The following is a 25465-nucleotide window of genomic DNA, read 5'->3' as shown; positions in this document are numbered from 1 at the left end:
ATAAATTTTTCTTAATATATAAAATCTAAGTTTCAGTGCACAGAAAGACAAAATAGTATCCATTGGGCTACTATTTTAGCTTATGTAAAATAATATTTCGTTATTATTGTGTAATTTTTATGGATAAAATAACTAAAATGCCTAATTTTTATATACGAAGTCTAAGAACAAAATCATTCGGTCCGGAGGACAAAGCAGAAAAATATATTTCGTCGAAACAACTAAATATCTTGTTATATATAAACAAGATATTTGCTCGCTCAACCAAACAGTTCTGTTAGAGATACTAAATTTCTTTTTCTAGCGTAGGGAGTAGCAACTAGACGGAAATTTGCATATATAATATAATGCGCGCCGATAATAAAAGTCTTTGGCGGCGGTGGAAGAATCTCTCTCACGAGACGTCCCAATTACCGCGAGCTCTCCTCTTCCATCGACCTTCCTCGGCTTGTCCGGGCAGCCGTAAAGAACTGAAACCCCTGCCGCAAACGTCACGACCAAGTGACGTCGGGGATTAAAGCGACGAGTCAGTTTTCCGACGAGCTCTCGCCGGAGATGGAGGACGCGCGCGACGGTAATTTTAGACATTAGCGGCATTGGCCGTGCCGCTGGCTTCGCCTTATCTCCCGCGGGGGAGGGGGGGAGGGAACACGCGCGCACGTTTTCTCCGCCGGCACGACGGAACCGGGTTAGGCGGACACGCGCGGAAAAGCACGTGTGCGTTTCCGTGAAAAGCGGTCGATGATCCATCGCGCGGATTCGTCGCGGCGCCGCCGCGTGGCCGACCATTTTATTGCAGTGGCAATGTCTCTTAAGAAATCTTACCGGCGGCTAACGCGATAACGTCGCACGCGCGCTCGTCGTAAAATGCGCGATTCTCACGTAATCGCGCGTTCGCTACGTGCGCTATTGTTGCCCGTGGCACACGCGTTGTCCCGCGCCATCGCGCCGTGCAAAATGCCAAAACCGTCGCCAGTCGCAACGATCGAGATCGAGCAACACGCCGTCGATCTCGTCGCGAACGCAAGCGCGTCTCCTCGCCGACGTTCGCGTGACATTCTTCGCCCATCGCGAAACCAGCATCTTTCTTCCCCCTTCCCCTCTTTCTCTCTCTCTCTCTCTCTCTCTCTCTCTCTCTCTCTCTCTCTCTCTCTCTCTCTCTGCGCCTCTGTGTGTTATTTTCACATCGCGCGCGGGTTATCGCGCGTTACTTGGGCGCACGCGAAAAATAAATTGATTAGCTCGTAATGAGGATCGATCGCCGTCGCGGTTTGTTCTATAAATAGTTTGCTTATCGCGCGCGCGTTGGCCGTTAATAAACCGCCGCGTGAATATAAATTCATCCGGCTGGAGTAGCATATACGTGCGAGAGCGACTACTGCTGCAGAAACGCGAGAGAGAGAGAGAGAGAGGGGGGGGCGGAGGGGAGTAAACGCTGATTCTTAAAATACGGACGCGGTTCCGTCTTTTTCTCGCACGCATCTCGCTTCTTGTCCTTGGCCGTATCCGCGCGCGCTTGCGCGGAACAGAGAAAGAGAGAAAGAGAATTTAATCGTGGGCTTCCCTTTTCCTCGAAAGGTCGCCGATTAACCTCGACCAGATGCATCCGCCGCAGTCTCGCGAGGGATGCCGACGAGATGGTTCGACACAAGGCTACCCCCTCGCCAGCCAGGCTCTTTCTCCTGTCCCCCCTCTCTCTCTCTCTCTCTCTCTCTCTCTCTCTCTCTCTCCGCGTTAGTCGGCGACCGCCGACGTCATTGATGCGAGGGGATTCGTTAATTGGCTCTCGATCGCGTCGTATATATCACACTCTACGAGTTACGACGTAGTTATCCTCGGCCCGGGTTCTAGCAGCTTCGTGACGACGAGATCCGCGTGGAAACCGTACATCTATTCGGCGACTCCGTCCCGTTTCCCGCGCGACTCTCGCCCTCTCCCTCCCCCTCCGCCTGCCCCCTGCCTCGCTCTCTTTCTTCGTCGAGAGACGGTCGCGCCGAGGAAGGTTTCCGCGACGAGAGCGTGGTAATGTGATTCGCGCTCGCTCTCGAAGAAAATACGCAATCAACCTGCGAGGCGCGAGATAAGACGGTAAGAGCGCTCTCACGATAAGCGCCTTGTGAGCAAATCCGCCGCGCGATCATGAAGCGCGAGCGTGTGTGCTCGCCCGCCGCGGTAGGAAATTATTTTCGGCGAGGCGGCGCGTAATCGCCACCGCCGGAGATATTTAATGCAATCACATGTTGATCCGTCGCGCCGCGACCCCTGACTCCGCGGAGATCGCCTGTGGAGAGGACTCTCCGCCGTCACGGCGTATCTCGTCACGGCAATTAGAAGGGAGGGAGAGAGAGAGAGAGAGAGAGAGATGATGCCCGAAAACCCGCCGGGGCGTGATATCGCGCGGCGCAAATATTCTTTTATCGCTTGTGCTCGCCTATCGGCCCCGCGGTCTCTCTCTCTCTCTCTCTCTCTCTCTCTCTCTGTATCCACGCGGAGGGACGTATTTTTTTCCTCGTCCTTAAATCTCCCTCGACCGCAAGCCGGACGTAGGTTGTTGTTGCCGTGGTCGTCCGGCAAATAACGCGCGCGAGTGTTATTCACCGCGACGGGAGAGCAGCGACAACACCGTTAATTGTTGTGCAAGCGCGAGGAAAAGTTCCACTTGCACACGCGGCGCGGGATCTCGCACGCGTGAACAACAAAACGGTATCATCGCCTCCGTTGCAGCCCGTCGCGCGTCGAGACGGTTAATGAGCGGCTCGAATGTGCGTTAATTGCACAATGTTGCAGCGGTCGGGGGACGATAGACGACGGCGCGTCTCTCGGGGTTATACGACGACGAGTTTTCGATAGGGCGCGGAAAACAGCCCGAGAGAGGTTGCTCGCGATACGCGCGCGCGTGCTTCGTTTCTTCAGCTGCCGGCAGAGCGACAATCAACGCGCTGAAGAACGCGCGCGCCGAGTCTCGTCGAGTCGACGGAACTTCTTCTCCCTTTTCGCGACTTGGAACTCCCGACTCGGTCGCTCGCAGTTTTCTTCCCCGCCGGCGAGTCGTCGAGCGCGCGGATCGTATTTGCGCTCGAAATTGCAGACGAGTGAATCGGACGCACCTCGCGGCCGCGTCAAAGCGTGAAATTCGCTCGCCGATCGATCGAGACGTCCGTTCATTCGTCCGCGCGGATTAAGGGGACTGGAGGGGGGAGGGTCAGATTACTGAAAAATCGTGCTTGTTTTTGATACTGATTTTGTGACGAACTGAATAAATGTGCAAGAAAGAAAATTTTAGATATTTTATATATCTATGAAGAATATGAAGAATAGAAAAATTTTGTTTTTAGACAAGTACCCATATAAATATATGTCCACTTAAATTTTAAACGCGTTTCTCTCGGAATTTTATTGTTCAACTTTTTGCAGTGATTTCTCCGAAACTGAGCTTCGTATCGATTTGAAATTTTTAAGCAATAATATTTGTTCATGTGGCTGTGTTCAGGTGAACTATGAACAACTCCGCCAAAATATTTAATTTCGAGATATTAATTTTTTTATTGTAAAAGAATTGAAAAATTAGAATTTTTTCCTAATAACAGCTGCCATTTTGTTAATTTTGTTCGATCTTTTTTTTTCTGTGGTTCGCCGGATAATGAACCTCAAGATTTCTAGCTAAAATTTGCTCTGATCGGACCACCGAGAGCCGAGATATTACTGCGGAAACGATAACTTGACAAAAAAAAAAGGAGAGCATATTTCAGCTATATATATCGTATATTTATACGAGTATTTGTTAATAAACAAAATTTTTCTGCTCTTCATATGTTGTATAACTATACCTAAAATTTTCATTCTTGCACATTTATTCAGTTGGTCACCAAATATTGGCAAAAGCAAGCACGATTTTTCAGCAATCTGACCCTCCGTCCCCTTAAGAGCGTCCATTCCACAAGGATAGAATCCGCCAGTCAGATTTTACACTCGAGATCGTCCCGAGTCCGGCTCAAGTTGCCGCGAGGAAAACACGACTCTCCGTTAGCGTAACTGAGTTCTTCGTTGCTCGGGGCTCAGGGACGAGAACTTGGCTGCAGGAGCGCAGAGTCTTGCTTCGGCGAGCGGGCGCTCGCCACTCAATCGATTGCGCTCGGCCGGAGTTTAACGCACTTGAATGTTTTCGGTCGCTGTAACAGAAGGTGGCATTTTTCTCGTCCTCTTTCAGTTTCATCGGCTACACGGCGCCATGATTATAAGTCGATCTTGACTGTGAGGCCTGACGTTTGCGAGCGCGACGTTCCAAGTCGAGCCACCTCACACTTCGCGCGACTCCGAGTGGCGCCATTTTCAGCGTCGCTTCGGCGGAGTTTCCGCTTTTGTTTCGCGCGCGACTCCCACTCCGGGAAACTTCGGTACCGCAGGCGAATTTAGTCGCGCGGGACCTTTTTTTCGCCGTTATAAAAAGTTGGCAGCTGACTCACGTGCCAGTCACGAGGCGGCCATTATCGCTCGCGATGATGTCGCACGCTCGGCCGAATAAATTACGGACTATCAGTCGTCACGTAAATTGCGCTCCGTTAATGCAAATGATAAACGTAACGCGCCTCCGGGTCTCGCCGGTGTTCGCGAAAACACTTTAATCGCATTTAGCGCGATTATCGGCAATAAACAGAGATGGAGGAGCGACGCGAATTCGATGAACCGAAACTCGCCGATCGCCGCACACGCCGCGAGGATTAATCTCTGCGCGCGCGCGCGCGCGTTCGATCGCAACGCGGTCAATTGAATTTTTTGCCGGTGATGACGAGACTTTTTCAGCGAGTCCGCTGAAATAAATGAGCAGCGATAAACGCGTCATCGCGGTCGGCGGGCATTCATTTCTTTCGTGCAGCCTCTCAGACTCACGTGACTTTGTGCGCGCCGGAGAGAAAAAGAAAGAGAGAAAGAGACGGAGGAGAGACACGCGGAGAGAAAAAGAGGAGAGATTCCGGCAGCGCTTTTGGCAGAGCTCACGTTATTATTACGCAACGTCGAGCTCGCTTCTTAAAGCCGAGGTTTCAGAGCGAGGTGAAACTCGCGCGCCGCTCTTCACACGGCCGAGAGGGAATATCGCGGGGTCGCGTTTTCGACGCTCATGAGATGTTTATGAGTTGTTTACGAGAAGGGAGGAGGGGGCAGCTATTTTGTGGGTCTGACGTGATACGAAGGCCGCGATTGATCGGCGCGTGACCGCGTCTACCGCGGCTTATCGTGCGGACAAAGAGTATGCTAATATCCGGACGCGTGCCTCCCTCATCGTCATGGAAATCAAGTCACTCATTGCGGAAGTCGGCGGAAGAACGGCGGTCGGGAACGAGTGATGCGTGTGCGTGCGCATTCCAGCGTGCTTGCGAAACACCACCAGCAGCGGGGTGGATGAAGCGTCGAGCAACGCGCCTGCGTCTGCGAGACGAGCGACGACGACGACGACGACGATGATGATGATGACGTCGACGACGGTATCATCCGCCGAGACGACGGCGCTTTCTCGCTCGTGGCAGGCTAATGGACCCCCCGGGGTGTCTCGATACTTTACGCACTTTGCGCTCTCTAAACGACTTAACCGTTTTTCCTCTTGCCGCCTCCTCTGCCCCCGACCCCGCCGGTGGCCGAACGCGCGTGGCGGTTACGCAATCGCGGGGGCTGGACGGGGGGAGAAGCGCGCGCTGCGGAGCGATTAATACATTATTTATCGACGCGCGGTCGCGCGAAATTGCCGAGGACGTAATGCCGAGGGGTGATTACGCGGCGAATTCGCAATTTGACGGCAGGCCGCTGCTTGGCCGAACGATTAAGAGCCGCGGACTTCGCAGAAGTCGAGCGTCATGGAGAAGCATGGCGCGCGCGCGCGACGACTCTCTCTCTCTCTCTCTCTCTCTCTCTCTCTCTCTCTCTCTCTCGCTCGTTCGCCGCGATAATCTTCTTGCTTGATAGAGCGCTTAAGTACCGTAAGAACCGCGACGAAGGACGGGCTGAATAACGCCTTTCCGCCGGTTGGCGGGATGATCCGTCTCGCGCAATAATAGCGATCGCCAAAGGACCTCACCGGCGGAGGATCACCGGCGAACTCATTCGCTCTCGCTCGCGTCGTCCTTTCCGGCGCGAACTTTCGAGCGACAGAGTCGGAGCGGGAGGGCTCGCTTCTTCTGCTCACTCGCACTCTCGCCTAACCTCGGCAAGGTCGGCGCGTTTCCTCTCTTAGAGAGCTCTCTCTCTCTCTCTCTCTCTCTTTCTCTCTCTCTCTCTCTCTCTCTCTCTCGTGCAGCGCCTTCGGGCTTTCCCCCCTCTTTTTAGCCGACTCTCCTTTTCCTCGTCCCCACCTACGTTGGGTTCCGTCCTTTTCTCCTTGCCGCAACGTTCGCCTTCTCCCCGCCAGCCAGTCGACGAGTCGTCGATACGACGGCGGGTCGAGGCGAGTCGATCGTCGTCGTCATCGTCGACGGTGACGGTGACGGTGGCGCAGTTCTGCCTCTCCGCTATTCTGTCACCCCCTTACTCCCCTCGCCCCCCCCTCCCCCCGGCCTCTAGCAGCTACTCGCCTTCTTGTTGGGCGTGAGCTATATTTTGCGAAAATAACAGGGGCGACCTCGATTCTCGGTGACGTCAGCGACTCGGCGCCGGTTAATTACCAATTTAACGGTTGTGTCGCGGACGAACCGGATTCTTTGGGAGCGCGTACGCGCGCGAGGATGTAACCGGTCTCTTCTCATTCTTCTTCTGCTCGATCTTCCGAGAGAGTTACGGTTATATCTTCATCTCCGGAGGAATCCCGACGACGACGAGGCTGTCGCGCGGGTCGGCGACGACGGACGTGTCTTCCGCTTCTCGTCCCGTCGTCGTCGGCAGGAACTTTCACCTCGCGCCCGCCGGGGCCATTGAGAGAGAGAGAGAGAGAGAGAGAGAGAGAGAGAGACAATGATTGCGATTTTAATGAGCGCGTCTCGACGCGCGGATCGACGTGATTTCTGGAGACGAACTTGCGAGAGGAAAAAAGAAAAGGATATATATGCGGTTTTAATCCGGATCTCCATTATTCATGGCGAAATGTTTTGGTATGCATAAGCGAGGGTTCAAAGTTGTATGCTAATTTATGGTAATCGGCGTGTTTAATATTGTAACTACCGTGCGACGTCGCGTTACGTTATGTGATTCGCGTTACGCGTCATAGGCGTCCAATAAAATAAAGTTCAAGGACTTGGATTAATGTCGCAACATACACAGGGGCGTACGTGTGTGCGCGTGTGTGGGCGCATTGCATCGACGTGACTTTCGTCGCGTTTAATTATAACCAACCGGCTCGCGTTTTTAATCTCCACGGTCTTATCTTATCTTAAAAAATAACGTGCACTTGACGCTCGCATGCAAGGTACATCGTGCGGAACGTGTTCGCTGCGAAGCTGTGTGGTGGTATTGTTATCAAGTTCATTTCTCTCTCTCTCTCTCTCTCTCTCTCTCTCTCTCTCTCTCTCTCTCGATTATTTAATAAGTATCATTTACGAAAATCACTACTTCGTTCCTCAATATTATTTTTCTATCGCGTCTTTAGCGATGTTGTAGAACGCATCGGGGCGGCATGCGAACTTGACTTTCGGACTCGCCGATCTGCGAATAAACAACTTATAAAAATCAACAAGAAAAATGACCTATGCGCGGAAAAACGAAACAATTGCAGTATCACAATAAGCGTGCACGTAAACGCGGAAAAAGTGCAACACGTGGCGCGAGAATGGCCGTCTCACGTTGTCGTAGTTGTGTAACGTGTCGACGATCAATAACCAATGATTTCACGATCGGTTCGCGTCGCTCGTGCACTGAACTCACCTTAACTCGCACGCACGCACGCACGCACGCACATGTGCGCGGAACGGAATCATCCGTATGCGGCCCGCATAACATAAGCGCGTATCACGGTAGCAAACCGTAATAAAAGTAGCCGCCCTCCGTTTCCGTCTCTCTCTCTCTCTCTCTCTTCCATCTCTTACCATCTGTTCCATCTCTGTTCCATCTTGAATCTATCGTACGTCCACTTTCTTACGTGACACGCTGAGCGAACGATTCTCGAGCGGGCTCACCGCGACTGAAAGTCCTCCTACGTGAACTGAGCGAGACCTCCCGAGGACTTCGTCGCTCTTCAGCTCGCGAAAGCACTCGTACGTTCGTTTAGACTGGTTTCTTTCACGTGTACGCTTCGCCTCGGCCAAAGAGTCGAGACTTTGGACACTCGGTAGGTCACAGCTCGTTGGTTCTGATCGCTCTCATTACTGATCTAGGTGTGCGTACACATCGCGACTTGATCGTGATTACTCGGCTGATTCGTCATGTCGACGGCTGACGTACTGCGCGCGGAGACAATGGAGACAACCTTGTAAATTTGGTCCCGGCAAATGTTGAGGCTTCATCGAAGCGTAGCCGCGTCCAAATATCGCGATCCTTCGAAACGAGCGACAGCTGCCGCTTAGACTCGTCAATCGGCGAAGGGAATTTCGCGATCATAGAGTACATCGCGTCCGGACAAGCGATGACACGTTTGCTCCTCTTTTCTTTCCCTTCTCCCCCGAGCGTGCGTGCACGGCTCGGCACGGCTCGGCTCGGCTCTGGATGGGAAAAGGTGCGCGTACACGAGCGTTCTCACCGCGCGGACGATATTCCCACGAGAGGAGAAGGAAGACCACGTGGAGACGTAATTTTACAGTGCGCGCCGTCGCCGGTGAAAACCGGTCGTTTACGTGTAATCTCGCGCGTAGATTATCTAAACTATTATATTTCACATACCAGCCTTGGGCATCCACGTACAAAGTAAACCGCGTACCGGCGTACCTCCGCCTGGAGGGCCTGGATGACGGCGGATCTTCGGCACTGGGTGCGCCGCGAATTTTACACTTTTCTCCACTCTCTCTCTCTCTCGCTCTCTCTCTCTCTCGTCTTTCCCTTCGAAATTACATAAAGTCACGACGTCATTTCACCAGTCCGGTCTGCTCGTCGCGGAAACGCGCGGTATCACCGCGTGTATAGTCCCGACTATAAATGTATGGCCGTATTTGCTATGCAATTTAACTCGTTGCCGATTCGTCGTCGTCGTCGTCGTCGTCGTCGTCGTCGTCGTCGTCGTCGTCGTCGTCAGCGCGAGGGAAACTTTCCACGCGCATTGTCTCTCTATCGTTCGATCTGACGCACTTGGCTCAACATTTTCGACGTAACTGCTCCTTTTCTCCTCCCCCTCCCTCCCCCGACAGCTCCTCCGTCGCGACGTAATCCTGCCTGTCGCTAATTAAGCGACGAGCTCCTCAGCCCTGCTCGAGCGCTCGCGCGCCGAATTCGCCTACGATTTCGAAAGCGCCGCTTCGTTCCATATCGTTGATCCTCGCGCGCACCCCTCCCTCCGTCGCTTGTCCGCCGCAAAGGTATTTTCGTATGCTTTGCTCGGCCCGATGTGAGCCTCCCCGCGGACGATTCTTCTGGATAACGCGAGCGATCGCGAAATCGAAATTCCGCGCTCGCTCGCTCGCTCGCGGTGCACCCGCGATGCACCGGCTGGTCGACGGTAGTAGTCGGCAGTGCAACGACCCCCGCGACACGAAACTGGGACATCCTCGGCTGTCGTACGACGTCGTCGTGTACTCGCGCATACACCGGGTGACCCCGTTTTCCAGTTACGGCGACGCCTACGAGCGCGCCAATGCGCCTAGCGTCCGCGCGAAGGCCGAATATTTCTTTCGATTTTCATTCTCCACGCCCTCACCCCTCCCCCTTCGCTCTCTCTTTCTCTCTCTCTCTCTCTCCTTCGCTCATTAACCCGCGCTTGGAATCCGCGACTAGATGCCGAGGACGACTCGGAGCGACTCGGTTCGTCGACCCCTTCTCGCGCGCTCGTCGTCGTTAAGGAGAGGCGAAGAGATCGCCTCGGTTACTCCACATTCGTGAGCGCGGCTTCACGTCAGGTTGATCCCGTCGCTCTTGCACGACGGATGCACGTGTCGTCAGTCCCGGGGGCTGCTTTGGTCATCGCTCGACGCTCGGTCGGCGTTTAAAAGACACCCTCCAGGTGTCAAAGCTGACTAAACCCTAAACTGTTGAGAGAGACCTTTCGGCCTCTCACTCCTCCGAGGGAACTGTTCCTCGTCAGGTCGCGGCGCAGAGTGCGGAGATTTTGAAAGAGCCAGCCAGTGTGTTGGTGATTCCCTTGCGAAAGGAAACAGAAGAGCCGCGTTTCTCAATTCGCTCGGTAGCCGCTCTCAGTATCGAGGGAAAATGGCCGAATTCCGGGATACCTTGTACGTATCGAGCGACTCACACTCCCGTGCGGCGCGAGGCGACATGACCGGTCAAAGCCGTCGAGAGATCCTTTTCCTCGTCGGACACGCGCCGCGTCCTTCGTCGCCCGACGGCCAGGCTACCGCGACGCGCGCGTTACTTACAGCGGCACTTCCGCATTGCCACGTGCAGGCGGACGGACGGACTGCTGTTGCCTCTCTCACGACTCTCGACTGCGCTCGCGAGCGGCGGGGAGGTCGACGGCAGATAGACGCCTTCGGACAGTGATGGATCGGGGTCTCGGAAAGCGGTTTTTCCTCGGAGCGCGCGCGCGCGTGCGCGCGATACGCGCGGCGACCCGTAGAGTAGACTCGGGATACACGACGAGCTGAGAAGCTGATCGCTCGCGCTCATCGACGTAAAGGGTGATTTACACGATGCTACTTTTGACGCCGGCTTCTTTTGTCGCCAGCGAATCTCGCTTTTCTAGAGCGGATTTCTGGCTGACAAAGTCTGGCTAGCTTCGGAGCATTTACGCGACGATGCTGATAAACAGCGTCTAGTCGCCAGCGTTTTAAGGGGACTGGAAGGTCAGGTTGCTGAAAAGTCGTGCTTGTTTTTGGTAATATTTTGTGACCAACTGAATAAATGTGCAAGAATGAACATTTTAGGTATAGTTATACAACATGTGAAGAGCAGAAAAATTTTGTTTATTAACAAATACTCGTATAAATGTACGATATATATAGCTGAAATATGCTCTTTTTTTTTTTTTCTCAAGTTATCGTTTCCGCAGTAATATCTCGGCTCTCGGTGGTCCGATCAGAGCGAATTTTAGCTAGAAATCTTGAGGTTCACTATCCGGTGAACCACAGAAAAAAAATTGAACAAAATTAACAAAATGACAGCTATTATTAGGAAAAAATTCAAATTTTTCAATTCTTTTACTATAAAAAAAATTAATATCTCGAAATGAAATATTTTGACGGAGTTGTTGACATGGTTCACCTGACAGCCACATGAACAAATATTATTGCTTAAAAATTTCAAATCGATACGAAGCTCAGTTTCGGAGAAATCACTGCAAAAAGTTGAACAATAAAATTCCGAGTGAAACGCGTTTAAAATTTAAGTGGACGTATATTTATATGAGTATTTGTTTAAAAACAAAATTTTTCTACTCTTCATATGTTATATAAATATATGTAAAATTTTCATTCTTGCACATTTATTCAGTTCGTCACAAAATTATTATCAAAAACAAGCACGATTTTTCAGTAATCTGACCCTCCCCCCTTAAGGAGAATTTTGCGGAATGGTCAGTTAAAAGGATCATGACATCGAGGAGTGACATAGTTCACAAGCTGCTGTCGTGCACGAACTCTTCGAGCAGAAATTTGCGGCTCAGTAAGAAAAAAAAGAAAAGAATGTGGATACGGAAGTGGATAGGTGAAAGATTAACCCATGGAGTATCAAATAATCTTTTCAAAGAATTGGCATTGGAGGATCCAACCGCATATCGTAAAGTATTGCGATTAACGTGCGAGAAATTTGAAGAACTTTTGAAAAAGGTGCATCGGCTTATACAGAAGAAAGACAGTTATGTCTTTCTTCTCGCGTCAAGCGACATTACTTTCAGTAATGTCGCTTGACGCGAGCGCTAAAAGTTGGACATGTTCAACTTTGCCATAGCGACTAATAGACGCTGCGTCTTCCAAATTTTAGACGCTAGCGAATAAAAATCTAGAAGAAGGTTTCACCAGCGAATTCGCTGGCGACTTGAGCAGCTTGCTGAAAGCGAGTAAAAGCAGCATCGTGTAAATCACCCTTAACCCGACGTTATTCTACACGACGGGAACTCGCGTATTCTCGCGACGAGAGAGAGAAGACAGACAGACAGAGAGAGAGAGAGAGAGAGAGAGAGAGAGAGAGAGAGAGAGAGAGAGAGAGATCATCCGTCGACAGTTTACAGACGCGCGGGCGCGCTTTCTCTCGGCCACGGATTCCTCGGCGATTTTGAAGTCCATCGTTGCAGGAGATTGACAGCTCGGAAGATTAGGCTTCGCGACGATCAGGCTCAATCACTCTTTGGAGACTCGCGCGAATATAGGCCCAAGTGTATCGAGCGTATTCAGTAATATTCCCTCTCTTGTGGACCATTTTACCGAATTATCCACGGCTTTCGAAAATCCTCGAGACGCTTCGTGCCGACGTTGCTCCGATCGAGCGCCTAGCTCGTCCAGATCGCTCTCTTTCTCCGCGAGCCCGCTTTGACTCGAAAGGTTAACCGTACGGCGCTTCAGCCGGCGCCTGAAAACGCCCGAATCGGCGTCGAGGAAAGACAATAGACCACGCTACGCCCCGCGCGTCTGTGCGCGATATCGACGGCGAGCTTTCGCGTGCCGCTCGCAAGGAAACCGCTTATTCGAGCTTGTCAAAACCCACGTCGTGGCGGACGACGGCGAACACACACCTACCCACACACACTTTCTCTCTCTCTCTCTCTCTCGCTCTCTCGCTCTCGCTCGCTCGTCTGATAAATTCGGGATAAGAACGGAGGCGCGCAGCTGGTTGCACGCTATTCTCCGGTGCACGCGAAGGTGCACCCACATTCACCGGGTCGCGCCGCGCCGTGCCGTCGTCGTCGGAATTGGGCGGCGTGCGGATCACGAATCGCGTGTCCGCGAGCGCGACTCGCCGTCGCCTACGCGCGATTATCCGGCCGCACTTGGCGTGCCGCGTCCGCGAATCGCCACGTAAATCGCTCAACTCGGCCGCACTGCGGCTCATCCCGTGCCTGTCGCAGGCCGCAGGCGAGTCGGAAGGCTGTATGTCCTCGGTCCTCTCTTATCAGCGCCGGAGAAGAGCGTTCCGTTATCCCGCACTTTGAGGCAAACTGGGCTCGCTGGGATAACGACGACGTTACGTCGAAACGAAGAGGAATGACTCCTCCGGCTGAACGTCCTGTGATTTCTCGCGTTTTCGTTACCTAACGACCATTCCGTCCGAAGGCGCGCGCGGCCCGGCGCGATTCCAAGGTGCATTCACTCCTTATCCCACAAAATTACGCCGCTGCAACTGGTTTAGGATTACGAGCGGGAAAGTTCCGTGAACTATGCCGTCGTTAGTGATACATGAATCACGTACGCTTATAGCAACGTTCCATAGCGCGTCGTCATTTATCGTTTCCCGTGCGCCGCTGCCATCGCCACTTGTGTAGCGCGCTCGCCTCTCTGTGTGTGTGTGTGTGTGTGTGTGTGTGCATGTTGCGTGCGTGCATGTGAACGCTACAGCCGTCGCGTCGTCGTCTTCTTGCGATCTCCGCGATCTCGCCGCTGCTGCGCAGTCCGCGAGACGCGTGCTGTGTTCGTTCTTATCTTGCACGTGTGTGTATGTGTGTCATTTGACTTGGTTCATGCGGTCGGAAAAGCAATCGGCGAGCCATCTCCGCCGCGGTGCCTGCCAAGACTCTTCCGCGTCGATCGCCGCCGGGATCGAACGTCGAATTTTAGTAGATTGACTGCGACTCGCCGGGCCGCGTTGATCGATCGGCGAGGAGCATCGCTCGCCTCTTGCCTCTTCGCTCTCGTTGCGGAGGTATACCGATACACATACACACACACACACACACACACAATGTAGACAATGTAGCGGCGGTCGCGAGAGATCTACCGCCCGCGCATAAACCCGCGACTTTACTTTACGTGCTCCCGTGTGTCCGCGCACGTGGCGGACGTCTCGTCGGCAATTTCTTCGTTATATTCCACGGCTGATGTAGGCCAGCGAGTGACGCCGCCAGATGAGAGGATTGACAGACAGAGCGCTAGCGCGGCTAGCGGCGCGGTAAATACGCCTCGTAAATTCTTCAACGAAAATGTCGATGGCGATCAATTATTTATCAATTCGTCACAGCGCGCACGCGCGCTTATAGACCGCGGCCGAGGCGCGGCGATTCCGATGGCCGGCCGCGCCGCGGTTTGCGCTATAAGCTCTCTCTCTCTCTCTCTCTCTCTCTCTCTCTCTCTCTCTCTCTCTCTCTCTCTCTCTCTCTCTCTCTCTCTCTCTCTCTCTCTCTCTCTCTCTCTCTCTCTCTCTCTCCTCCCTCTCTCCTGCCCCCGCTTCGCCCCGCCGTCGCCTGCGCGCAGCGACGAGAGTTGGCTCTCTGCCGTGCGACAGCTCGCGGCGATCGTTGATCCGTTCCGAGGAATTTTCCGGCGACACCCCGACCGGCCACCTCGCCCCGCACCGCGTCGCGTCGCTCCTCGGCTCGGCTCGGCTCGGCGGCTTCCTCCGCGCGCGAAAATCCGCGCTGAGGGTCAAGGTCGTCGGCCGTCGCCGACGGGTGATCTCGCGGCGGCGGCTAACTTTCGTGTCTCGCGCAGACTTTTTGTCGTCTCCCCGAAGAATTGCGGAAAATTCGGCAAGTGGGGAAACCCACGTTGAACGTGCGAGGAAACAAGTAGCGAGTCGAGACGTCGGTTGAGGAAATCGCACGTCCTCGGGATGCTCGAGTGACATCGTTTTCCGTTTCGCTCGACAAGCCCGCGATAACCCGTCGCACCGCACCGGCTTCGATACTTCACACGCGATAGAAACTCTGGAAAGAGCGCGCGACGTTTTGGTGTTTTCGACTGCGCGCACCGGGCGAGCCGGTGTTTCGCGGCTCAACGAGCGCGCGTGATTTTAGCCAGCGCGTGTATTCCGTACACATCGGCGATTTGGTAACGCGGCATTGTTCGCCCGAGTTGATCCGTGAACGAACGACCTTTGTGTACGTACGCGCGCGCGCGCAGATGACGCTGATGCATCGCTTGAACCGCGCGGCGTCGATAACCTCCGCGGGTCGCGCGCGCGCGCTGTTAACACGCGGTGTATCTCGCTTATCGACTCGACCGACCCCCGATTATCGCTGAACCGCGCCAGAAGCTGCCGTCGATTCCGCGATCGAGAGTCGCGAGCGGCCGGCGACCGGAAATATCGTAGCGCGGAAGCCCCGCGGAATTCTCGGGAACGCGTCTCGAGCGCGTCGCGGCGACCTGCCAGAATCTGAATCACGCTCGGAAACGAAAAGCGGGCGTGCGCGACGTCGACTCGGCCTCGTCGGCAAGCGTAATCTCTCCTCGCGCTCCTCTCGTCAACGGCGAGTTATGCCGAGTATATCGCCTGTCGTCCACGTCGCGATGTCGAGAGAGAAAGAGAGAGAGAGGGGAAGGGGGGAGAGAGAGAGAGAGCCGTCGACGCGGGAGGTGTGAGACAAAGGGTCGAGGGACAAAAATATCAGCCACCCTGGCAGCCTCGCAACAGCGAGAGAGCTTTGCTCTCTCTCTCTCTCTCTCTCTCTCTCTCTCTCTCTCTCTCTCTCTCTCTCTCTCTCTCTCCACCTGTCCTCTCGTCCCCTCGACTTCCCGGCGAGGCGACGCGACGGAGACGGAGACGGAGACGGAGACGGAGACGGAGACGTCGTGAGTCACCGTCGAGTCGTCGTCTTCGGAGAGCTCTCGTGCGATACCGTTATCTCGGCAGCTTCGCGGTCCTGAGTGCTCCAACTCGTGGAGCTTCGCCTGCCTGCTCCGTCTCTGGGGAACTGGATGGTTCATGTCGTGGTCAGTGTCGGATAATTTACAGCTTCTTCAAACGGATCCTCCGTCCGTCGAGTCGTATTCGAGCGATTGCTTGCACGCCGCGCCGCCTCGGCGCGTAAAAGTCGCGTTCCCGAAGTCCGCGGAGATCTATAAATTCTATTAAGAGCGCGCGCAATCATATGGGAAATCGCGGGCGGGTGTGTGCGTGGTGCCGCCGCCGCCGTCGCTAATCCGTTGACCCCGCAGCTGCGCGTCCCTGGACGACGAGAACGACGTTGCGAGCGAGAGCGTTTCCGGAGAGGCGACGCGATCTCGCCGCGTTTTCACGTAACGTTGCGAGACGCGCGCGCGCTGGAGTTTCCTGGCGGAATTCAGACAAACCCGTGCAACGCAACACGCTGCAATTTGCAACTTCGACTCGCCGGCTGATCGCTGTCGACGTGTGACTCTTTGCACTCGCCGTTTACTTTCCACTTCCCTCCGGCTCCGGCGCGCGCTTCTCGAACGTGAAAACGTATCTTTCGTGGGCGATCTTCATCCGATGCGCCGCGACGGCCAAACGACGCTGGGCATCGGTGCGCGCCTCACTGAGTCACGCATTAATTAATTAACCGCACTTGAGAAATCGCTGCTGCGGTCGGTGTGGAGAGTTGATTGATGGCGAGGCGAAGAAAAGAGTCTTATATAAAATAATGTGAGAGATATCGCAGATATCTCTCTGTATCGCACATCTTCAGATCCAAATATATATAAAGGGGCAACGGCGTAAAGGATGTTTTTGTCATATATACCGATTTAAAAATATAAGGAGACACAAAGATAGACAGAGATACCGGAGATATATTTATCTTGTGTATCTCTAGATCTAAAAACAAGAGACACGAGAGAGACAAACCTCCTTTGTCGCATATCTCTAGATCGAAAAAATATCAAGAAACAAACATGTAGGAGATAGTATGAAATATATAGATCGCTCAGAAAAAAGTATTCTTTTTGCAAAGTGATATTTTCCACAGTGTCATGTACCAAGTGAAGCCTTTTACAGAAAAGGGATTCCTGCTTCGATAGAGCGATTAAAGTGAACCATTCATCTAAAATTTATTGGGTGTTATTCTATTTTCTTCTTATTTCAAGAGGATAATTTATAATCTACATGCAAGAAGTCGAATAATATATTTTTTTCTTCTAACGATGTTTCATACAATTGGTTATGATGAACATCCTTGTAGCTATAAAGTCCATAACAAAACTGATTGGAAATTTGTTTATTATGATCTTGTTTCATTCGCGCCTACTTATTGTAGAACTGGAGCCAAAAGTACATCTATATATATATATATTGTTTTTCGTTATACATAATGATTTTTTCAAATTAACCAGTATAACCGGTAAGAATAAATAATAATCCTCTTAAAAAAAAGACTAAATAATCTGGGTATATCTGAGGAAATTTATATTAAAATCAATAAGTTTTGCATCATGTATATAACATGTACAGTCCCTCTAATTTCAAGAATAACGTATTTATAATATTTTCCCCTTAATCTTGGAGAGATCCTCTTGAGGCCACATACAAGAATAAAATCCTCTAAAATTTGGACGATTCCGCGTGTTCTGAAATTACTCTTTTGGCTCGACATCCGTCGCAGCGGTCAGCTGAGTCCAGGCTGAGAAGCCTGGAGAAGGGACAGGTAGTGCGAGTCGCGATTGCCGCGAGCCTGTGTTGGCAGCAACGGCTCCATGCGACGCGCCGAAGTCCCCGGACGTACGTTGCGTTACGCGCGCGTCCTGAGAAAATTGACATTCGCTCGCGAGAGAGACGCGCGCGCGCAACAAGCGTCCAATTAAGATCGAAAGTTCCGCGATAAACTCGGCTGCTTTACGTACGGCTAACGAAAGCGCGCGCGCTATGTGCTCTCCTCTTACGTCTGTAAATAACGCGTGCAGGAGGAGAACGATCAGCCACAGACATACATACGCACATACATTCTCTCTCACGTGTAGACCGTAAAGTATCGAGCGCTCGTGGTCGTTCCGAGGGGTGAGCGCGAATTCCACGCCGACGGCGCGCGCGGAACATTGACGCGCAATTCCATCCCATTTCATTCCGCTCCGGCCCACCTCCGAAGCGAAGCGCGGAGGCTACCTGCCGGCTACGTCGAAAAAGTTCCGAGGCGCGTCGTAATGTCGCGGAGTTTGCGCACGACGAAACGACGTAAAAGGCGAAGGGCGGCGTGCGGCGCGGCGCGGCGCGGCGCGACGGCGCCTGGCCGATAAATAACACCATTCAATTCTCCGCCACTTGTCGCGCTCTCGCTCGCACGTTAAACCGGCGGCTGGACATTCTCGTCGGAGCTCGGGCCGCGCGCCGGCCGAAATGTCCGCGCGGCGGCCGCGTGTAACACGTAAAACCCGATTCCGACCGGCTTTGACGCGAGTCCACGACTACGGCTGTCGGCAAAATCGATAGCACTCGGCGAGTCCCTCCGCCTCCGCCTCCTTCGTCGGTCCAGGTCGCCTCTCTCCCGCTCTCGGTCTCTCTCTCTCTCGTTCTATCTCGCCCCGGCATTAAAGCGTGGGCGACTAGAAATATATATGTACGTACCTGTGACGCGTCTCTCTACCCCTATCTCGCTCGTATCACACGTAGGGGTGCACACCGGGTGTTCCGGACGGCGAAGAAACGACGACGAGAGACAGTCCACCTTGGAAGATTACTTCGGATTTAGCGACTCGCTCGATATCGGGTCTCTCTCTCTCTCTCTCTCTCTCTCTCTCTCTCTCTCTCTCTTTCTCTCCGCCTCGCTCTAAATTGCTCAAACTGAATTCGCCTGAACTCGTTCTCCCACTCGCTCTCGCTTGCGCAACAGGCCAACAATTGCGCGTAGTTTTGTTCCCGCCGCGCCGGCGACGCTCGTGGGGCTTTCAGGTATTCCGCCAGAAGTTGAATTCAATTAACATCGCGCCGGTGAACAGCGGGCGCGCGCCGCGGCGTCCTCTCTCGTTCTCCGACGTGTGTTTGCGCGCGAAGAGCCGTGAAAATTCCCGAGAAAAGCTCTCCTCGGATGATGAAAGTCTTCCTCTCTTGCGCGTTCTACGCGCGTACATTTTGTGCGTGAAAAGGTGACGAGTCAGCCGGAAATCAAAAGGCAACACCCGGTATCACCGGGACACCCTATATCCTCTCCTGAGGGAGACGGGGTCGAATCGAATTTACCCTCGCGCGCTACGATCTCCATTCAGAGCCGCCCTCGCATTCTTCCGCGTGACGTCATAGAAAGTATCGGAGCATTCACTACGCCGTTCGCGCGCGCGCGAGTGAGCAAGCGGCCGAGGGACAGATATATAGAAAGGAAGAGAGAGGGGAGGGGAGAAAGGGAGAGCGATAAGCGAGTTTCTTCAGAAGAGGAAAAAGGAAAGAGACAAAGCGATGTAGGGTGCGCGTATACGGACGATGGTCCCAGGACCACGTCCTTCCCCCCTGCGGGGGGTGGTAGCGGCAGGCAACTATAGGTGCTGGCGACAGCGGCGGCGGTGGCGGTGGCTATATTGGTAACGCGAAGCGGTGTTGGTGCCGGTCGAGACGACAGAAGTAGAAGTAGTAGTAGTAGCAGCAACAGCAGCAGCAGCAGCAGCAGTAGAGGGCTTCATATTGGCTTGTCCTCCCGCACCCCGGGTGTCGCTGACGTTGCTGTAGCTGTTGCCGCTGCTGCCATCACCGCACCACCAGCCCTCTCCGCCGCCGCCGCCGCCGCCGCCGCCGCCGCCGCCGCCGCTGCCGTCGTCGTCGTCGTCGTCGTCGTCGTCGCCGCCTTTCACTCGCGCGCGCGGACTCAGTTCGCTGGTGTCTCCCATCAGCTGCGGGTCTCTTTGAGGTACTCGCGCGCGCGCGACTAGTGCGACCAGTATCCGTTGTGTTAGGTACGTGTCTCCCCTCCCCCCTCTTTATCTATCTATCTCGATCTTTCTTTCTCACCTGTCTTCTCCTTTCTTTCTCACCTGTCAACGCGCGGCCAACTTCTGCGGGATCGCTCTTCGCGAATTCGCTCGCACGTGGGAGAAGCGTCTCTCTCTCTCTCTCTCTCTCTCTCTTTCGCGCGCGCGCACGCGTCTTCTCCGTCATTATTGCGTCTTACTCGCGAGTGCCGAGCTCGAGAAGCGAAGGCGGAAGTACGGCTTTCTGCTCTTTTCCTCCTCCCTCCCTCTCTCTCTCTCTCTCTCTCTCTCTCTCTCTTGACACGGAGATCGGTAAAAGAACAATTCCATGTGACTCCCGCCGAGATATGCGTCCGTAATATGCGCTCTCGCGAGCGAAAGCCCTCCTCGCGGTGTTTCCTCGCTGTGTACGTGCGCGGTACACAAAGACGTGGCGCGACGAAGAGAGCGAGTAAGTCGACGGCGCGTGTCCAGGGTAGCCGGTGTGTCTTGTAGCCGCTGTAGCGAGGTGCTGTGTGCTTCCTCGCTGTCGTCCGCTTGCATCGTACGTGTTGCCGAAGTTCCGTGTCGCGGACGCGGCGAAGAAGGTTGGGAATTTTACCCGCTCGCTCGTTACGTCGTTAGTACGGGCAGATGATAGTGTTTGGTAACACGGTGGTTTACGTGAGTAACCCTTTTGTCGTGACGCATGTCTGGCACGCACCTTGCGTCGTGCGAAAAGCCGCCGCCGCCTCCGCTCGTAAAGTCCCATTACCCGCGCGATGAAGTTGGAATTACGTCGTAATTAGACTTCACTTCGTGATTGCGTCGCCCGCCGCCGCTTTCTGCGTCGTCTTCTCTCGTCGCTTCAGCGAGGAGCGCGCGACGACACCGCGAATCGGTCTGAGTCGAGTCGCGAAAACTTTCGGACGGACTTGCGAGACTTCGTCGTCGTCGTCGTCGTCGTCTCGGGGCGACGATCGCGGGTGCGCGTCTGGAGGTCGTTTTCATCGGCGAGGACCGCTTCCGCGGAGGAAAATCCGGCTGGAATCGGAGCGGCGCCCCGGGAAAAGGTCGTGACCTCTCGGGGTGAGATTTCAGGGAGTTTGACTTTCGCGGCTCATCGGGAACTCGGTGATGCGCGCGAGTGTGGCGGGACGGACGTCGAGTGCCGCCGCCGTCGAGATCGATGCAGGGCGACAGCGTGGCGAGAGAGGCAGAGTTACAGCAAGTTACCGAGACGCCGGGGAATACACGAGATCCTGAAAAAAGATTGAACATCGATTCGCGATCGTGGACTTTTTTCTTCGGGATCTCGTATATTCCTCGACGCGCTCCGGTGACTTCGGTGACGTCCGAGCTACGTTGTTTCTTTTGTATCAAGGTTTCGAGCGGAGAGCGACAGAGAGAGAGAGAGGGGGGGAGAGCGCGTTTCAAGGACACTGGTGTATATTCTACAGCGTACTGATAAAAACTCGGGACGTTATCATCTCGAGATCCGCACACATTTCGAGATCATAACTCCCCGAGACGTTGCCTCATTGCTCGAATTACGAGAGATTGCGGTCATGCGGGAGCTTATCCGTGTCCGCCTTCGACACGGTAAACATGAGATTGGGATGTTATCCGTGTGGATCTCCGCTGCTCGCGGTGTTATAATTTCCCCGAGATATTATCTCGTTGACTCTCGAGTTACGGCATCGAGATTCTCCTCGGGATCCTCTCGCTCTCGTCCGCCGATCGAGTAATAAACGCGAAAGGCCGTTGTAGGAAGCCGCGTTTGAAAGCGTCCGCTCTTCCGAGGCAGGAGAGGCTCTCGTGTGTCAATAAGCGGTAATAACAGTCTACCTTGTGTGAGTCAAAGACACATCCGTGACCTTGACTGTGCGTAGTATCTGAGTAGAGATGACAGCCTGCTTTGTTGTTTTCGAGCCTGCCCCCTCCCCCCCCCCTCCGCCCCGTCGCCGGCTCGTCGGTACCGCGTTATCGTGCAAAGTGGTTAAGATCTCTCTCTCTCTCTCTCTCTCTCGCGCGCGCGCGCGCGCGAGAGAGTACAATCGGTCAACTGGCCGTTAGCGCGGTCGTTGTTATTATTGTTACATTGCAATAACCAATCGCGGTCTCTCCCGACGCGATCTCGCTCTCAACCGCGATTATCGCGATCGCGTGCGGGATACGAACGCGGGAGGGAGTCCGATAACGATCGATCGGCTGATTTCTTCGACGACAGGTCGGCCGGTCGCCCGAAGGTCCGCGAATAATAATGAACTCATCCCACTTGTGTTTCACCGGAAAGAGGGCGGCGGGGGGGGGGGAGCGAGGAGAGCGAGAGATATCGAGTCGATAACTGCACGAGAAATTCATACACCTCCAATCTCCTCCGCTCGCCCATTCGCGTAATCTGCCATCTCTCTCCGACGTGTCGCGACGACTCGTTAGAGGCGACTAGCCCGGCGCGCTTGAATAGCGCGCGTGATTGCAGTTTTGATAATGAAGGAGAGCCGATCGAGAATTTGTCGAAATACGACTTGCTCGGACTTGTTGCTGCGCAGCACCTTCGCGGGTGCGCACACCTACGTATGAAAGCCAATAGCCGAGGGCTCTTCGAATGGGATACGCGGCTGCCTTGGCTGGCTCCGCGCGTACGTCGCGCACCCGGACGTAACCTCGTGGCATTTCTCTCGCCGTGCACTCGTACACTTTGAGCACCATGACATAGATATTCGCTGAAGGGCGCGCGCTCAGTTGCCCGTGTGTGTCTGTGTGTGTGTGTGTGTTGCGCGCGCGCGCGCAGTGCACCTCGGAAATTCGCGCGATGCTTGCGAGACGCTGAAACGTTTTTCACGCTTAATCGACCTTTAACCCCGCGCTGGTAAATGTTATGGTTCGGGTGTGTGAGAGAGAGGGTGCGTGTGTGTGTATGTGTGTGTGCGCGCGTGTGACATTGCGCGTAGAAGAGCGAGCTTTCGCGGAAAATAGCCGACGTCGCGCCTCGCAAACATTTTCGTAAATTTCGCGCGACGCGACGAGTGTTTTCCGACGAGGGGATAATCTGCCGGAGAAACGTGCAAGGGAGAAGAAGAAGAAGAAGAGAGCGGGTGGGGGAGGGAGGGGGAGAGAAAGAATCGAGAAGCGTTTGCAGGGCGTTCGCGAGGGATTGGATTTACGTCGGCCGAGTCCTGATAAAGGCGCGAATCGCGCACGTTTGTTCGTGCGTCCTTTTCTCTGTTTGCGCTTCGCTAATGCGTCGTTCATTTCGCTCGCGATAAGAGGGAGAAGAAGGAAGGAGAACCCGTCGTAAAAATCTCGTCGTTTGGTGATTGTTGCAGTGTGGCTCCCTGGAGATCGGCGAGGAACGCCAGCGTCGGGTCGCTATGATGGAGTCGCTCTGCCAGGTGAACGGCAGTAAAACCAACGGTATCAGCAATGGCGGTCTCAACGAGGCCAACAACAACAACAACAACAACAACAACAATAACAACAACAACAATCACACCAGTAACAATAACAACAACAACATCAACAGTAACAGCAACAGCAACAGCAACGCCGGCGATTGCGCCGACCCGCAGCAGAGGCTGGCGGTGCTGAGTTTCGAGCAGGTGCGCCGTCTGAACGACGTGATGAACGAGGTCGTGAGCATCCACGGCCGGGGAAACTTCCCCACCCTGGAGGTCAGACTGAGGGACCTCGTGACGGTGGTGCGTAGCAAGCTGGAGACCGATCCGAGCAACGGAGGCGCCGGTATGAGGGTACGCGACATTCGGCTGAACGGCGGCGCCGCCTCCCACGTGCTGGCCACCGAGTCCCAGCCTTACAACGACCTGGACCTTATCTTCGCGGTGGAACTATCCAGCGGCCGCAACTACGACAAGGTCAAGGCCGCGGTGCTCGGTTCCTTGTTCGACTTGCTGCCGGAGGGCGTGAGCCGCAAGCGCATCACCACGTGCAGCTTGAAGGAGGCCTATGTGAGCAAGATGGTGAAGGTGAACAACGACGGCGACCGGTGGTCCCTGATCTCCCTCGGCAACTCCCGGGGCCACCGGAACGTCGAGCTCAAGTTCGTCGACTCGATGAGGCGGCAGTTCGAGTTCTCGGTCGACTCCTTCCAGATCGTTCTCGATTCCCTGTTGCTGTTCTACGAGTGCAGCAAGTTGCCGATCGGCGAGAACTTCTACCCGACGGTGGTGGGCGAGTCCGTGTACGGTGACTTTCAGGAGGCGCTCTATCATCTGCACAAGAAGCTCATCTCGACGAGGCACCCCGAGGAGATACGCGGCGGCGGCCTGCTCAAGTATTGCAACCTGCTCGTGAAAATGTACAAACCGTCGCAGCCGGACTACATCAAGACCCTCGAGCGGTACATGTGCTCGAGATTCTTTATCGACTTCCCGGACATAGGGCAGCAGCGCGCCAAGCTCGAGAACTACCTGTGGAATCACTTCGTCGGGCCCGAGGAAGAGACTCTCAAGTACCAGTACCTGATGTTGCTGCACAGCGTCGTTGAGGAGTCTACCGTCTGCCTGATGGGCCATGAGCGACGGCAGACCCTCGCCCTGATCGAGAACCTTGCGTATCAGGTGCTCTGCCAGGAGCAGCAGCAGCGGCTGACGAGTCATCAGCAGGCGCCCCAGGCGCCGCCAACCACCTACGTCTACGCCAACGGCTACTACTATACGCCCGTCATACCGGCGGCGTGCTACACGTGCACCTGCAACTGGATGGCGTGCTCGTCGTGATGCGACGGCATCGATGCCGTGGACGCCGCCGCCGCCGCCGCTGCCGCTACCGCCTCTATCGTCACCACCACTACCACTACCACTACTACCACGACCACCGCCACCACCAACAATAAGCAGAAGAACAACAATACCAACACCACCAACACCAACACCACCACCACCACCACCACCACCACCACCACCACCACCACCACCACCACCACCACCACCACCACCACCACCACCACCACCACCACCACCGACATCACCACCGGCCTCGCCGAAAGAACCACCAGGAGAAGAAAGAGAAGAGGTGGAACGAACGCCGTCAATTGCTGCGAGCCTATCCACATGGACCACCCTTACGTCCATTGGTGCCGCAGATACGAGTGCGGAGTGTATTATTTTTGCATCTACGGTTTGTACTGTGTCCTCAAGGAACCGGCGGACGTCTGCTGCGCTTACGGTCTATCCGAAGACACCGCGAGCGCGGGGGACGAGGAGGAGGACGAAATCGACGACTCGCTCGTGCCGAACGTCGAGCGGTTTCGAGTCGTCAGTTGACGTTCGTCCAACTCATCGTCGGGTTGATCCGAGTTCGGATACCAAGCGGGAAAGTCACCTTCGCTGCCTGAGGATCACCGGCAGGCGGAGTAACCGAGATCGACTATCGAGAGGCGTTCGACGAGTGGACGCGTGATGTCGACGATTGAAGAAAGGGAGAGATAGAGAGAGAGAGAGAGAGAGAGAGAGAGAAAGAGAGAGAGAGAGAGAGAGAGAGAGAGAGAGAGACAGAGAGAGACAGAGAGATATAAATCGGTCGATCGAAAAGACTCTCTCGCTCGCGCTCTCTGCGCTTCACCGATCCCCTCCCCGACGGTGACGGCCGCGGTAGCGACGATCGACGTTTAGGACCAAGACGGTACCGGCTGCGGTTTCGGTGAAACGACCAAAAGACTACAAGAGACTCCAGAA

General features: G+C 54.4%; 1 protein-coding gene across 7 annotated transcripts in view; it reads left to right on the top strand.

Annotated features, from left to right (window-relative positions):
• The window catches only part of LOC105181221 (putative nucleotidyltransferase FAM46C), a 115202-nt gene extending 90533 nt beyond the window's left edge, over positions 1 to 24669 (top strand). For 4 of the 7 annotated variants that reach the window (XM_025304710.1, XM_025304707.1, XM_025304713.1 and 1 more), the window contains one exon: positions 23099 to 24669. In XM_025304710.1, coding sequence (XP_025160495.1) covers positions 23099 to 24508 — 1410 coding nt within the window. In that variant the 3' untranslated portion in view covers positions 24509 to 24669. The other 3 variants (XM_025304730.1, XM_019840495.2, XM_025304734.1) reach the window with 3 other exon arrangements.
• Positions 24670 to 25465: the final 796 nt, after the last annotated feature.

The sequence above is a fragment of the Harpegnathos saltator genome, unplaced genomic scaffold, assembly GCF_003227715.2.
Source record: "Harpegnathos saltator strain DR-91 unplaced genomic scaffold, Hsal_v8.6 scaffold119, whole genome shotgun sequence".
In the NCBI taxonomy this organism is placed as follows: Eukaryota; Metazoa; Arthropoda; class Insecta; order Hymenoptera; family Formicidae; genus Harpegnathos; species Harpegnathos saltator.
The sequence above is the reverse complement of the archived record's forward strand: the minus strand, read 5'-3'. Positions and strand labels throughout refer to the sequence as shown.